This window comes from Meles meles, chromosome 1, assembly GCF_922984935.1.
Source record: "Meles meles chromosome 1, mMelMel3.1 paternal haplotype, whole genome shotgun sequence".
In the NCBI taxonomy this organism is placed as follows: Eukaryota; Metazoa; Chordata; class Mammalia; order Carnivora; family Mustelidae; genus Meles; species Meles meles.
Window position 1 is genome coordinate 59,300,956 of NC_060066.1, and position 15,897 is coordinate 59,316,852.

The window sequence follows — 15,897 nt, forward strand, 5'->3', positions numbered from 1 at the left end:
ATGTCCTTGCCTTCAAATCAACTATTCACATATTCTCATATCAACCCCCTTACTAAGAAGGTTCTCATCAGCCAAATGCTCTCTTCTAGATTCCCCACCATACAAGGACTAGAACTTCTTCCAAACACTATTTCAAAACATACCTCTTCTATGAAGCCTTTCCTGATTACGGCTTTATTCTGAAATTCTTTCAGGTTTATGTATACTTTAAAATATATTAATTTGTACTTATTACCATACTGTGATTTACATCTCAAAAACATCTCTTTTTGCTCTTTTGCAAAAGTTTTCGCACTCTGATCCCTGTATCTCCTGAAAGAGTATCCCTATTTGCTGAGGGGTATAGCCATCCTCACTTCATGAGACAGAGTTGTCCATAAACCAATGGAACTCTCAAAGTCACTGAAATCCAATGCCAATTTAGTCACCTATTATGCTTATTTAAGAATGATTTTTAAAAAATGATTTTAATTAACCAAAGTGCAACTGCACTTAAAATTATAAAATAAAGTAAAACATAAATACAATACTTCATTACAATGTTTTTATAATTTTAAAGAGCATTTTCTTGTTAGAACAGAATTAACCAAATCCTTTTGCATCCTACCCATTTTAAAACTGTTGTTGAAACCTAATCATCTTTTCACTTTTTATTTATTCATCCCATTTTTTCCCACTCTAACTAGCATGAATTGAGCACGGAGTATCTATCAGCCACTCAGCTGGGAAATGCAAAAATTACTAAAGCACAGGCCCTTCCCATAAAGGAACGGAAGGTTTGAGAAAGAGACAAGATGCAAATATCTGGGGCAGAGGCAGATGTGAAATGCTATAGGAGCCAGCGAAGTATGTGGGGGTGCACCTAACTCTGTATGCAAGGGTTTAGATACAAGCAGATCCTTAAGGAAGAGAAGAAATTCATTAGAGAGAAAACACGGAGGGCATAAGGCATTCTAACATGTGCAAAGTTCATCAGTCTTGGCAAGATCTGTACAGCATCAAAAAACCCAAGGTATATGGAACCATGGCATAGATATACCTGTGGAAGAGCGATGCTTTTTATTTGTTTAGTTTTCTGTGTTCACTTATCTCTTGGTGAACAGACCTCTCTACTCTCTCTTTCTAGACAGAAGTTCTGATGCCTTTAGTCCATCTCAGTCTAGAGTCACGGCCCCTCAATACGTCTAGGGCTTTGGCTTCCCTACTCTGGACAACATCTGATCTCACCATATACAGTCAATCATTCAGCATTTCAGATATGGACCTACCATGTCTTGAGAAAATATAAAACAGAGTTAGTTGTATGTTTTACTCTCAGTACCTTTATGGGATTGCCTCTTTTGCAGGATTAGCTTTATATTGTCTGAGGTACAACAACATACATGGGAAAGTCTATGAATGGGAATTCTTGTGCTCATTTCTGGGTCTTATCTAATAATTGCTCATTATCCTTTTATCTAGTTGCCCCTCTATACTTGCCCTATTTGAAATTCCATTTCCTCGGGGCGCCTGGGTGGCTCAGTGGGTTAAGCCCCTGCCTTCGGCTCAGGTCATGATCTCAGGTCATGATCTTGGATCGAGTCCCGCATCGGGCTCTCTGCTCAGCAGGGAGCCTGCTTCCCTCTCTCTCTCTCTCTCTGCCTGCCTCTCTACTTGTGATCTCTCTCTCTGTCAAATAAATAAATAAATAAATAAATAAATAAATAAAATGAAATTCCACTTCCTCCATCCTCACTCATATGCCCTTTATTGTTTATCCTATCATGGACTACACCTCTCTTGTCACTATCCTGCAGAACTGTGCCATTACCTAATTTTAAGGTTTCATTTTCCATTTCTCCTCCAATTAGACTGATATAAACATTAGGTAAAAAGGAAGAAGGTGAATGTCATAGTTTAGGAGGCGAAAAAGAAACAATCTGAATTCCAGAGTCAGTGTTTCACATCCTTCATGGGGCCTAGAGTCTATTCAAACTGGGGTTCCCAGATAGTGCTGCCACAGCACTTGGGAGCTTGCAGAATATTGAAGCCCATGTAGACTTACTGAGTCAAAATCTGTATTTTAACAAGATTCCCAGAGGATTCATATGCACTTACAAGTTTGAGCAGTGCTGGACTACAGCACCCTATTCCCCAAATCATACCTAATGTCTTTTCTAATGAAAAACACTTGTTATCCTTCATTTCCTGATGACTGATCTCCAAATGTTCTTTGATTAAAAACTTAAAATATAAAGCAGCATAGCCTACTAAATAGATTATGTCCATATTCATATTTTGCTTCTGAGGTTGATAAGCTGCCAATAGAGAAAATATGCTGCTATAAACTGGAGGTTAGTTGACTTAACCACACCTTATTGATTCTGTGAACTACTTAAAAGAAAAAAAGTAAGGTTCACCAGATCATCATTACAGGTTCTTATCTTCGGTAAGTTTTAGTAACCCACTATTCCAAGTAACATATTTGGATTGGTTCCGTAATTTAATTTTTGGAATTCCCATACAATTATCTGTATTTAGCATTCAGTTGGCAATATGAACCCCAAACATACTTTTGGTCTGTATCTGTACTTCATCAGTATTACACAGTAGCTGAATACTTTAAAATTCAAACCCCACTAACATGCCTTTAATCATGTCTGTTTCATCTCTGGAAGTTGCCTAGTCAAATGTCCTCACAGGTCAAGCAGGTGACATCACACAAAGTGGCTGGAAAAGAGTGATGTGACCTATGGCAAGTCAGAGCAGGAATCAACACTTTTAATCTCCATGTTTTTTGGAAACACCTTGGCATACTACATAGTAAACCTCCTCTATATCTACTGGATATTTAAACTTAAAGCATTATGAACCAAATGAGCTAAAAACATCTCAAGACCTCCCATACATTTGATTCAACATGGATCTATATGCAGTATGTCTGAAATTACCAGCTCATAATGTCTTACCCGCACGCCCTTCATTCCTGCCCTCTCAATCTCTGTTGATGGCTTTGCTTTATAATTTCACTGGGAAAAAAAATGGAAGCATCCACATGAAAATTCTCTTCTCTTTTTTTCATTGAATACCCCAAACTGTCTGCTTCTGCACCTACAGCCTCAGTGTTTCCTATTACAATAAATGAAGTGACATTGTAGCTATATTTTCTCCCTCCCATTGTCAAGTGCTTTCTCAACTTTTTTATTAACCTACAAACATACTCTGAAAAAAAAAATGGAAAAAAACCCACATTCTCCTTTAGCAATAGCTAGTTTCCTTTCTCTGATTTCCCTCATAGAAACATCAACTTAAAGAGTTACTTGAGGTAACTTCTCCTTCTCTACTACCTCTCCTCCCATTCTCTTCTTCCCACTCCAGTAAGACTTCCAGTCAACGCCCCCCCCCATCGAAATTAATCTTATCGAGGTCGTCAACAAAGTCCATGTTAACAAAACCATTGTTGGCTTTTATTCTTCATTTTACTCAGCCTCTCAGCAATATTGAAACACTGAGTTGTCCCTTGTTGAACTTTCTTCTGGCTTCTGAGATACCAGTCTATCCTGTCTTTTCCTCCAATCTTGCTGACCATATTTTCTCAGCTTTCTTTGTTAGCTGCTCCTCTCTATTCAACCCCTACATACTGCGGGACCCCAAGGCTCAATACAAGGCCTTCAACTCTTGTCCATAAAAATCTTCTCATTGGATGATTTTGTTTGGTCAGTTAAGATGCTTCCTAATAACATCTACATAATTTCCACATTCTTATCTCTAGTTCCACCTCCCCAGCGACCATCAAAACCCAAGGGAAGATGACATTTTGGCATCACAATGAAGCTGAGCCAAAAAGAAATTTCTGATTTCATCCTCACCTGTTCCAGTCTGCCTCTTAGAAAATGTTTCAGCTCTCTACCAATATGCTTAAGCAAAACTTATGAACATCCCAGATTTCTCTTTATCCTTCATGCTTCACATTAAAGCTATTAACCAAAACATCGGCAATGCCATCAAATCATCCCTTGAGCCACCCACCTCTCTCCATATTTACCGCTATCATCCTGGTCCCAGTCACCATCCTCTCACACCCAAAATATAGCAATGGCTTCCCAACTATCTCTCTGTTTTCAGCCTTAGCTCTCCTTCAGACCACTCTCCATAATGTAGTCAGAATAATTTTTGAAATGGAAATCGACCAAGTCAATCCCTTGCAAGAAATTTTCCAATGGATTTCCATTTCACTCAGGATAAAATCCAAATTTCTCTTCACCTATAACCCAAAAGGACTTCTGGCCCATGCTTCTAAGTCTACCTCATTTTCTAACACTTCCCTCATTACTGAATAAAGTTCAATCACACCAGCCTTCTTTGTGACCCCTGAAAATCTCCACTTCGTTTCTGACTTGGAGACTTTGTGTCCAGTATTCCTTCTGCCCAGATCTTTGTATTTTTGTTTAGCTGATTCCTTCTTATAACTTAGCTCTCAGGTCAAGAGCCACCAACTCAGAAAAGCCTTCCCTATCTACTCAACAAGATTAGCTCCAACTCTATTCTTCTTTATCATCTCATTCTCCTTATTTTCATTAATTTGTTAAACTTTTTATACAATGATGTACTCTCCAGCATCAAGAACATTGCCCGACACAAGAATGCTCTATCAGGACTTGTTGAATTAAATGCTTTCTCAAACACAATTTCATCAATAACAAATTGGTTTAATCAATATAAAAGTTTTTCTGCAACTTCTTAAAATTCTGAAGGCAACAGATATATAGGAAAATAAGGAAAGCGTTACTTAGACATACTCTAATACTTGAACTAGACAATTCATTACCACTTGAATTTGTACTTTTTCTTCCAATGAACTAGATAGTATATGTATATATGTATATATAGTACATGATAATATATAAAAAATATAAGTCAGTTTTATAAATCTTTGGCTTTAATTGAATTAGCAAAAATCATTAAAAATATGAGAATTTAAATTTTAAATCATGTATAATTATTTGGTTGTATAAACTAAAAAGACTGTAAGAGGACACAGCTAAACAATAGCAAAGGATGTTCTTGAACTAAACATCATTCAATTATGATTATAAATCATTATAAATGGTTATTTTATTTTTAATGAAGGCATTCAGTAAAGGTAAAAAAATAAATACTCAATAATTACTCAATAATTGCATTTTCCTCTTGACTGTTATTATAAATGTGGGATATGTTTCCTAATTGTTACGTCTTCTAAAACCACATTGAAAATTCAAGAAAAGAGTTAATGCAGATACCACCTGGCCCACAGAAAATGAAACACATATATTTGATGAATGAGTGAATGAACTTGCATGCTCATTTTTTTTCATCCCATTCTGCCCATCTACCCTTGGACCACTAAGACTTTACCTAAATGGTCAGCTCTTCAGTGTGGCCTCCATATTGTTAAATTCAAGACTCTTCATTTTACTTAATCTATTTATAAGCTATGTTAGGCATCTAACATAGCTGACCACCATTTCTGCCTCTGTTCATTTAGCTTCTAGAACATCATGCTCCCAGGTTTTTTGCTGTTGTTATTGCTTTTTTTCCCCCTAATTTTCAATTTTCTTTGCTGTTTCTCCCCACCTCTCTATCTCTACACCATAAAGTGTGTTAAGGGCTCACTTCTCAAACATCTCTATCTATACTTCTAGTTCCTCAGGCAAAAACTACACATCCATACACCATACCCAAAATCTGTTAACCCCAAAATAAAATAAGATCCTAATGATATACCTCATGATAAAGAAACTCATGGTTACTGGGCAAGAACTAGGCCACTATTCTGTTCTGCTTCTCATGCCAAAGGTCTCATCTTCTGTTGTTAATGGAGGGAGTGAGACAGTGGACTGGCTTTTTGGAAGAGAGAAAACCATGTGGGGAAACAGAAGGCATCCTTATTCTGGGAAGTGAGGAGGTAAAGGTTGATTCCACCTCCTTTAATCTCTTGGAATTTGGTTGGCAAAATGGATATCAAGTTATGAGGAATTTGAGAAACAAGAAAGAGGATCATAGGGGAAGGGAGGGAAAAATGAAACAAGACGAAACCAGAGAGGGAGACAAACCATAAGAAACTCTTAATCTCACAAAACACACTGAGGGTTGCTAGAGGGGAGGGGGGGAGGCATAGGGTGGCTGAGGGATGGACACTGGGGAGGGTATGTGCTAGGGTGAGTACTGTGAATTGTGTAGGACGGATGATTCACAGACCTTTACTCCTGAAACAAATAATACATTATATGTTTTAAAAAAATGTAAAAAAAAAAAGTGTGTCAAGTAACTGGGTGACTTCTGGAATCTCTGTAACCATTTAGGAAGTCACTACAATTGAAAGACACAGAATCTTCACCATTGGCATTACGCTAGAATAGAAACACCATCCATTTTCAAAAAATATGCAGCCAGGAATTGATTTCATCCTGCATCAAATGCAGAGACTCCCAGCCTACTGGCTGCCTGGCTCACCAAAGCAATTTCATTAGTCTTGCAATAGGCTCCCTTGAAATTTTCAAGACTAATGTTACGATTACAGAGGGGTTTTAGTATTCACACTCTTGCCACTTCTCACCACCTTCATGGCTACCAGTCATCAGTGTTAGATGGATTATTGCAATAGCTTTGCCTCCCTGCTCACACTTTTGCCCCACCTCGTACCACCTAACTTCTGTTCTCAACAAACCCAGGTGATGCTGTATAAGTACAAAATCATACTATTCCTCTGTTCACACAGTTCAAATGGTTTCTTACCGCTCAGACTGAAAGTGAGTTTTTTTTTTTTTCAAGATTTTCTTTATTTATCTGACAGAGGGATAGAAAGCACAAACAGTGGGAGAAACAGGCAGAGAGAGGGGGAGAAGCAGGCTCCCCATAGAGCAGGGAGCCTGATGTGGGAATCAATCCCAGGACCTGGAGATCATGACCTGAGCTGAAAGCTGAAGGCAGACACTTAACTGACTGAGCCACCCAGGCGGCCCTGAAAGTGAGTTTCTACAATGATCTAAATCTGTCCTTCTCAGTTAAATTTCTGATCTCATTTTCTACCTTACTTCCCACGTTCGCTCTGTATAAGGGCCCTTTGCTGAGTATGGTGATTCAGGATCTTCACACCTATTCCAGACAAGGAAGAATATTTGTTGTGTTTACTTCTGGGTCCTAGTGGTACCCACCATATAGTAAACCTCTAATACCTGCTGAATGAAGGAGCAAATAACAATAACAACTTCAAAATCTTATGGCATTTTCTGGCTTTGAGTGCTCCGTTCTCCTCCTTAAACTACTTCTCTCCTCTTTCCTTTCTAAGACCCTAGATTTGCTGTTTACATTTAAGGAGATATCTTTAATCTCCGAAAAGTCCAGGGTAATAACTAGATTATGTAAAACTGCACTGTTATGTCGCTTTCTTCCTATGGGTATTGCCATTTACAATGCAACTTCTGAAAAAAATATATTAATTGTAAGTGCCATTGTCTTTAAAAAACAATAACCATTTATTCAAATTATGGTTTTGAAATTTTTTAAATTGTGTTGACCGAGACACTGAGAACCATATATAACTTCATTATATCTGTACTATACTATTAAGATAAAATGCTTTAGCAAAATTAAAGAAGCTATTTTAAATACAGAATAAAAAGCCTTAATAACTTAAATAATGATAATATTCTTTGAATCAAGAAATATTTCTGTACCTTTAAGTGAATGAATATATTATATATCAATAAAAGATGTAAACATTTAATTTTTGAAAATTACTAAGTAGGCACCAACATACACAGGGAAAACAATTTCTTTTGGAATCAAGACTTGTAACAAAACCTTAGCTGATGTGAATTCCTGCCACTTTTAACAAGATAAAAAATGTGTAAACATGGAGCTTTGGGTAAAGGAGTTATAAAGTCATCATTTCATCACCTGGATTTACTCTGGATTTATGTAAAAGGTGGCAAATAATGTCAGAAAATATAGATTGGGGGTATAGCTCAGTAGTAGAGCATCTGACTGCAGAAAATATAGATTAATGAGAGTAAACAGAGCAACTCACAAGACAAAGATCACTCCTTCAGGTCTGGATTTAGGCTAGACAGAAATAGGGCAGAACCCAGACTAGCTTCACCCTGTTTAGCAAACTAGGTTGTCTCATGTCGTTTCTAGGATTATCTGCTATACTGAAGTACAGGAAAAAACAAGACCAATAACACCTTGACTTCCCATGTTAAATGTGGCCTTAGAAAAAATCTAAGTGACAAACTGGAACCAAGTTATTACAACACGCACCATGGACCAAAGGTACCTCTGGTTGTTTGGCTCAGAGCCTCCAGTTTCCTAGCAAAAGCAGAGGTATCCAGATGTATTTTGTTCTACATTTGGAAAAGTGCTATGCCAAGGTTCTGCCTATAGTTTTGCCTACATGTGAGGTGAGAACAAGCAGGCACAGCTATCAACCCACCCAGCAGACTGTCTGTCAACAGTTCCTTAAAAGACATGGAAATAGCTGTAATACCAGAAAATGGCTTATATAATTGGCCCATGTGTTCTTTTTTAGGTAAAGCAGTCTGGCTGCTAAAGCACATTCTAGACTTAGGTACACTTTGCATCACAGTGAACCACTTGGGATCAGTCACTCTACAGTGTTTTAGAAGCTCTATGTTAAAAATTTGTAGCAAGAGGTAAATATCCATGACTCATTTTAGTATTTGAATTCCAGACCATTTGAATATATTTATTATTATCTCAGTAGCTCCATATTACAGGATAACTTTTAATGTACTACCAATATTTTAAATATCGAATTATTTGAAACATTCATTCCTTCATCTCTAGCATTTCCAATTTCTATGTCAGTATCTCCAGTGTTACTGATGTCCTACCTTCCAGAACTTTTATTATTTTAACTCCTCTTTCTTACCTGTCCTGTCCTCACATTTATCTCACATATAATCTCCTCTGTTTTTCCACCCATCCTTTCATTCAACAGATTTGTTGAACCACCAACAATATTCAATCAACAAATATTTACTGAGCACTTCTATGCATCAGGCATAGGGTTATAAACATTAATAAGGTAGGATGCTTACCCTTCCAGAAATTTAAAGTCTTGGAAGGGAAAACAGACATGTAACTATTTAATTGCAACAAAACTGTTATACTTTCAATAGGTTTGAACAAAATACTTTAGGAAGCCAGAAGTAGTAGGACAGAGGGATGGGTGTACCAGAGAAAATTTTGCAGAAAGACAACATTTGAGGTTAGTCTTGAATAAGAGATTATGTGGAGGAGACAGGAAACACAGACATTCGGGGGCAGAGATGAAACTGATGAGCAAAGAGACATGAGGAAGCACAAGCGCCTTTAATAACAGTGAAAATAGTTCGATGTGAACACAGATTGGGATATACAAAATGGAATTGAGGGCCATGGGCAGAATTGACAAGATGTGTCTCCTTAATTATACATCAATCAAAGTGGGCTTCGACTTGAGAGCATCCAGAAGTTAAGAGAAGTTTTGAACAGCTGAGTAACCACCACAGATTTGTCTGAAGAAAAAGACAGATTTAGTAACAATGAGGAAAGTGGACTAAAGTAAAAACTAAAGTAGGAACAGACTGGTATAGTCTTTTGGGTGAGGAGCTGTGGTACCAATCTTGAGGTGAGATAATGAACAAAGGTTAGGATGAATTGGAAGAGATGAATTCAAAAGACATTTCTGAGACAGAATCTACAGCATTCTGCACGTAGCTGTGTATTTATGTTTGCGTGCATGTTATATGAAAGTGGGAAGAAAGAATGACAGCATGGCAAGAGCTGGGGGGATGGGACCAGTTTTCTGTTCTGTGGGGTGTTTTGTTTTTTTTGCTGCTTACAGAAAACTGAGCTGATGGTGATGAGATCCACTAAGAATCCAGGAAAAGAAGTAGGATCACAGACAAGGGTAGAGGGAAAAGGGTAAGGCATTCATTTTCTTTTCAGACATCTTAAGGTTGAAGTAACTGTGGAGTCATATCACACAGAGATGACCCAGTAGTCATTTGGAAATCTGAAAATGAAGCTCAAAGAGATGACAGTTACATGGAGATACAGACTAGGTATGGACGATATACCATCAATACACAGATCGTATTTAAAGTCAAAGGAGTAGATAATATCTTAAAGGAATGGAGAAGGCCAAAAGGAAAAACCTAAGAAACAAAGTCTTACAAGAAAAAGAACGCATTGATGAAATAACTAGAAAAATAAAACAACCAAACAATAAGGTGAAAAGCCTGTGGAAAGGAAAGACCTGAAAAAAGAGCATATGTGCAACAATATCAAATGTCTTATCTCCTTTCAGCTTGTGGTTTTATTCTTTACACCAATTTTAACCACTGAGAAAAGCAGTGCCCTGAAGGGTTGCTGACTGTCAGAGGTCACATACCAGTAAGCGGCACAGGCAAATGTGAACCTGCTGCTATTGAGAGCCAAAGCTAGTGTTTTTTCTTTTAAAAATCCATTGCCTCTTCCAGCAACAGTTTCCTTGGGTAATGGAAGAGCTCTAGTTTCTCAGCTTACCCAGAAGTAAAAGTGGGTAACTTCTCTCTTTAAAGTGCTTGTCTGAAGTAAAAACTTGTAGGACTTTTTCATTCATGAGCTTTCAAAAAGAAAGCCAGCTAGGGGGCCTTTCCAAGCATCACCGGTTTCAATAATGAATAACTCATTTCTCCCCTTCCTGATTCTGCCCCAGGTCTGTGATTTCCTCAACCTACTCTTCTAGAAGTTTCCATGGAAACACCACCTGCCTGTCTCTCTTCCTCTAGGTGAGCTATGTCCTCCAATTCAGGATCCCGACCACTTTCCAGGAACACCATAAACCCTACCTTTCCCACTGATTAACTCTCACCGTTAGGAATATTCCATTATTCTGTGCTCCCTTGGCATTATTCACACACCTCAGCAGAGAATTTTATGCCCTTGTTTGCTCTAACATTTTCGAATGTTTCTGTTCTTTCTTCTCAATCAACCTATAAGCTCTTCAAGGGAAGATGTGGCATTCCAGAGTCAATTTTTAACTCTATTAGTTAAGTGAGGATAAGAGTAGTGATAGAGGGGTGCCTAGGTGGCTCAGTGGGTTAAAGCCTCTGCCTTCAACTCCTGGTCATGATCCCAGAGTCCTGGGATCAAACCCTACTTCGGGCTCCCTGCTCAGCAGGGAGGCTTCTTCCCTCTCTCTCTGCCTGCTGCTCTGCCTACTTGTGATCTCTGTCTGTCAAATAAATAAATAAAATCTTAAAAAAAAAAAAAAAAAGGAGTAGGTATAGGGATGTGATGTTAGTAAATGTGGATGTGGTTTGGTTGTCATAGGTTCAAGTACAACGAGTACACTAACATGAACGCCAGGCGTAAATAAGGTTACTGGCTGTTCACATTTTTAATGTGATGTGACATCTAGCATACAAGTAGACAAAGTGGTGGCACCTCTAGGGTATGGCAGACTTTACAGGAAATAGCTCTTGAAGCCAAATTTTAATTTTGCTTTCTCAGAATAAGTACACTTTCAAATAATTATGTGGATAAATAACATTTTCACAAGGTTGATCAACATCTGTACTTCTATTACTATGTAATACATAAGTCAACAATATTTCACATAAAACAGTATTGTTCTTTTAGGCTTTCCCCTTAAATGCGTATTCTAGAAAATGTGTTCCAGTACAGCTGGGCAATGAAGTTCTTTGCAGCCGATTAATGGCCAAGACACCGTTCCAGTGCTAATAGTATCTAAGGGCAACACAACATAAACCCTGGCTGGTTTCTAAATCTACATTTCAAGGATAGAATGAAACCAGTGAAACTAAAAAGAAACTCATATAAACACCCCAGACTAGACATCATACAATAGGCAGTTATTTTCTTTGGAAGTCAGACATGAAAACGAATCACAGAACCGTTCTTTCATTATTTCCATATTACTTAAAACACACACAAATATTCTCAGGTTTCTTTTTGTGGGTTCAAACTCCCAAGTTCTTCCTTATTTTAAATAAAGCAATGGAATGTCTATCCACATGGAATAAGCATAAAGTGGCCTACTTGGAAAGGCTCCATAATTGGCTCTTGCTGTTCGAAAGCTTACAAATGAAGAAGTCATAGAATATTTTACTTTGGATAAACGCTTTAAAATATGCAAAAAGTCAAAAAAATATGCAAAAAGTAGAAATATGAGACATTACAGATGTCACGGCCCGCGCAGAATTTTGAAAAGAGCTAACGATTTCCTCAGGTATTTTATTTAAATACTATGGGGAGACATAAAATTAACTCTCAGTCATAGTCACATTTACTGAGACCTTACAACATACATGATGAGCTAAATTTTACATAGGTTATCTCATTCAATCCCCACAACAACCCTCTGCAGTGAGTATACATGCTAGACACGAGGGAACAGAAGTAGAAAGAAATTAATTTGCTCTAAGTAACACAGCTAGTGGGTATCAGTGCCAGAATTTAAACCCAGACCACCTGATTGCCAGGCCCTGATTTTTAACCTCTGATGAGTTCTATTGAGTGCTACCTACTTTCTTCAGGGTAATTTTTTTTTTTTTTTCCTAATGAAAGTTAAAATAATATGCTATATTTTGTAATGGGTAATGTGAACTTAGAACTTCCATATATCATCAAAGTTGCCTAGAGAATATCCATCAGCACTAATGTAAATGAAGAAAGAAGAAAACTAGAATGCATTAAAATTAATTATACCCTACAATGTATCCAAAGGAGAAATGTAATTCCAAATTTTCACTGTATAAGCATTGCTATCACCAATAATTACTTACCAGTTTTTGCTAGTACATTCCTAATTTTAGTTTAATAGATATTTGAAAATGTTTTACATATTTAAGATATAAAGTAATACATGCATTAGTAAGTAATATCCCAATAGCCTTTAAAAAGTAAGTTTGTGGGGTGCCTGGGTGGCTCAGTCAATTAAGTGTCCCACCCCTGATTTCCACCCTGGTCATAATCTCAGAGTCGTGAGATCGAGCCCCACGTGCAGCTCCGCTCTGGGCAAGGAGCCCACTTAAGATTCTCTCACTCCCTCTCCCTTGGCTCCTCCCCCCCTAAATAATAATAAATAATAATACTGTAATTTTGTTTCCCAAACTTGCTGTTTTACTCTAAAAATAAATACAACGTTATTGGGGCGCCTGGGTGGCTCAGTGGATTAAGCCGCTGCCTTTGGCTCAGGTCATGGGCGGGATCCTGGGATCGAGCCCCGCCTGGGATCGAGCCCCGCATAGGGCTCTCTGCTCCGCGGGGAGCCTGCTTCCTCCTCTCTCTCTGCCTGCCTCTCTGCCTACTTGTGATCTCTTTCTCTGTCAAATAAATAAATAAAATCTTTAAAAAAAAAAATACAACGTTATTATGGATAAACCACATTTTTTTTTAAATATTTGTCCAGGCTTGTTTTCACATGTCAAAGTGCACAAATATACCTACAAGAAAAAAAAGCAATTGCCAAAGGACTGCTTCCCATAAAGAACCACAGAAACATACCCTTTACAATGGGTCATTTACATATTGGTAAGAAGCAAGGACCCATTGGAAAGTTATCAATAATCCAGAAAATTGCTTTAAGTTATTGGTCCCTGATTTAACAGATCCACCATTCATAAGTTCCATCAGTTAGGAATTAGGAAGCAATTGTTCTACTAAGTCACTTAAAAGCAAATGCGTCAGCTGTTCAGCATTTTCAGTATAGGAGTCTTCCTGGTAAGAGTAGAATTTAAAGCTTTTAGTAGGAACATTGCATCTGAAGGTATTTAATTCTACTCTGAAATTCAAAGAGCTCTTAGGATAAAGGGAACACTGATAAAAGAATATGCAGATGAAGACAGTCCCCAAGAATATCTGCTTTTTTTTTTTCTAATTTCATACAGGACAAATGGTAATGATTAAATAATAGCATGAGAGAATTTAACCAGGAAGACTAAAAGCATTAATAAACATTTTTTGTACATACCATTTGAAAAATGTCCTTACCATATACTGCATATTAGACGCTGTTGGATACACCTGACTTCGTAATTTATTATGAAGGTCCAAGATACTCTGCATGTCATTGTCTGTGATGGCCCTTTTCCCTCTCTGCTTGGCCATCCACCACTCACCATCCTCATCCATGTACTTTTCCAAAAGTTTCTCCAATAAAGTAGCATTAGGAACTACCATGGCTGGAATTGCTCTAGCCATGAATAGCACTGTGGTTACTCTGAGCCACTCCTGCGCGGTACACTTCATAATGAATGATCTCAGGATTTCCCCGGGAAAATCTCCAAGACAGGTTCTTCCTCTCTTTTTGGCTATAACGACATGCGGTGTGATTAAGGTGAAAATAGAGGCAGATATTAATTTTCTAATAACAAAAGTAAAATAAGTTACAAAGGAAGTGTGCCAGTTTGATTTGTTTATATAATGCCAACAAAAGGACATGCATTTTTTGGAATAACTATCTCCAATCCATTTTTCTCTAGAGGATTTTTCACAATGCATTATTTTCACAAAATAAACAATTATACGTACCAAGATAACATGCATGAGGCGAAAATAAATGGAAAAATTAGCCCGAAGGGTCCAACCTTGAAATCAGTTTCTGAATTGAAAGGCTTTATTTAAATGGCTATATAATGCATACAGCCTGGAAAGGGTATTATCTATCTACAGTGTTTTCTACCAGTCTAGCGGTCCACGTTTCTGTGTCTTAAGGTATCATTTTATATCAGTGTCCCATCTCCAGTTCTCAGACTCTCAGACACATGTCTACAACATGCTGAAACGGAGGTGAATGTTTTAAAGTACACAATGTCATTCATACATATATCCTCGGGTACATCTAGAAGGTCCATGAAACTAATGCCAAAGAATGGCTGGGGGGAATCTCCTCTTACCAGGCGCTGGGCAAGAAGAATTCAATCATTATTTCCTGGAAAGTGTGTGCCCAATCTGTGGCCCGCATCCGATAAAGCTAATAGTTCACCAGCAACTTCAGCCTTTCCTCCCACACGCCGCAGGCGCGCTCTTCACTTAACCCAAACGGAAAGCGCGCGACAGGAGGAGGGGAAGGTGAAACCCACAGTCACTTGGAAGCACAAGCGCCCGCAGATCTCCGTCGCTGCAGCTTTGCAAGCAGCCCCCTCACTCTCCGTGTCCGCTCACTCTCTACAAGTTGGTTTTTTCCTTTTCTTTTTTTAAAGACGGGTTTTAGAAGAAAAAGGTATATAGGAAAATGTGGGAGCCTGACGACTCGGCGATGCGTTTTAGAAATGCCCTTACCTCTCCAGCGTGAAGTTCCGTAAGAGCGCGGAGCCGAGCACCACGTCCGGCCTCCCACAGCCCCCCCAGCCTGTGCACGCGACCGCGCACACAGAGTCAGGTCTGGAAGGACCGGGACGCGGGGCGTCCTGGAGCGACGAGGGCGCTGATAGAGGGTGGCCGCGAGCCTGGGCCTCCGCGGCTCCGTCAGGACCTGCAGCAGGCGACGCGCTCCAAAGTTAGAGCCTGAAATTCGGGCCGAAAGGGAGCTGCCCCCCTAAGCTACGGTGGGCGCCAAAGCTCCCCCGAGCGCTCTCCGCAGGAGCAAGGGGCGGGGACAGGAGCCGGGCGGGGAGGCAAAGGCTGGCGGCGGCTTCGCGCTCCCGCTCGGAGAAGCCGCTGTGCGCAGAGCCAGGAGCCGAGCGCTTCCGCCGGTCCCCCAAGCTCCGGGGCATTTATTGCGGTCCCAGCGCGCGCACGTGACGTGAGCGCCCCTCCTCGCCCACCCCCACCTCTACCCTGTCTGGCCGGCTGCCTGCTGCGGAGCGGGGAGCAGCCGCCCTGCTTTTCCCCTGGCCCAGCGAAGCCTGGGCGCTTGGCCTT

The 15,897-nt window shown here is 39.2% G+C and overlaps 1 protein-coding gene across 2 annotated transcripts in view; it reads right to left on the reverse strand.

The window, feature by feature from the left end:
- Positions 1-15,689, reverse strand: part of CRISPLD1 (cysteine rich secretory protein LCCL domain containing 1) — a 47,095-nt gene extending 31,406 nt beyond the window's left edge. The window contains exons 1-2 of one of the 2 annotated variants that reach the window (XM_046016115.1): positions 15,316-15,689; positions 14,026-14,345 (exon numbers count right to left, since the gene is read on the reverse strand). In XM_046016115.1, the coding sequence (XP_045872071.1) occupies positions 14,026-14,283 (258 nt within the window). In that variant the 5' untranslated portion in view covers positions 14,284-14,345; positions 15,316-15,689. Of the gene's footprint in view, positions 1-14,025; positions 14,346-14,930; positions 14,966-15,315 lie in introns of those variants that run through there. The other variant, XM_046016124.1, reaches the window with a different exon arrangement.
- Between the last annotated feature and the right edge of the window lie 208 nt (positions 15,690-15,897).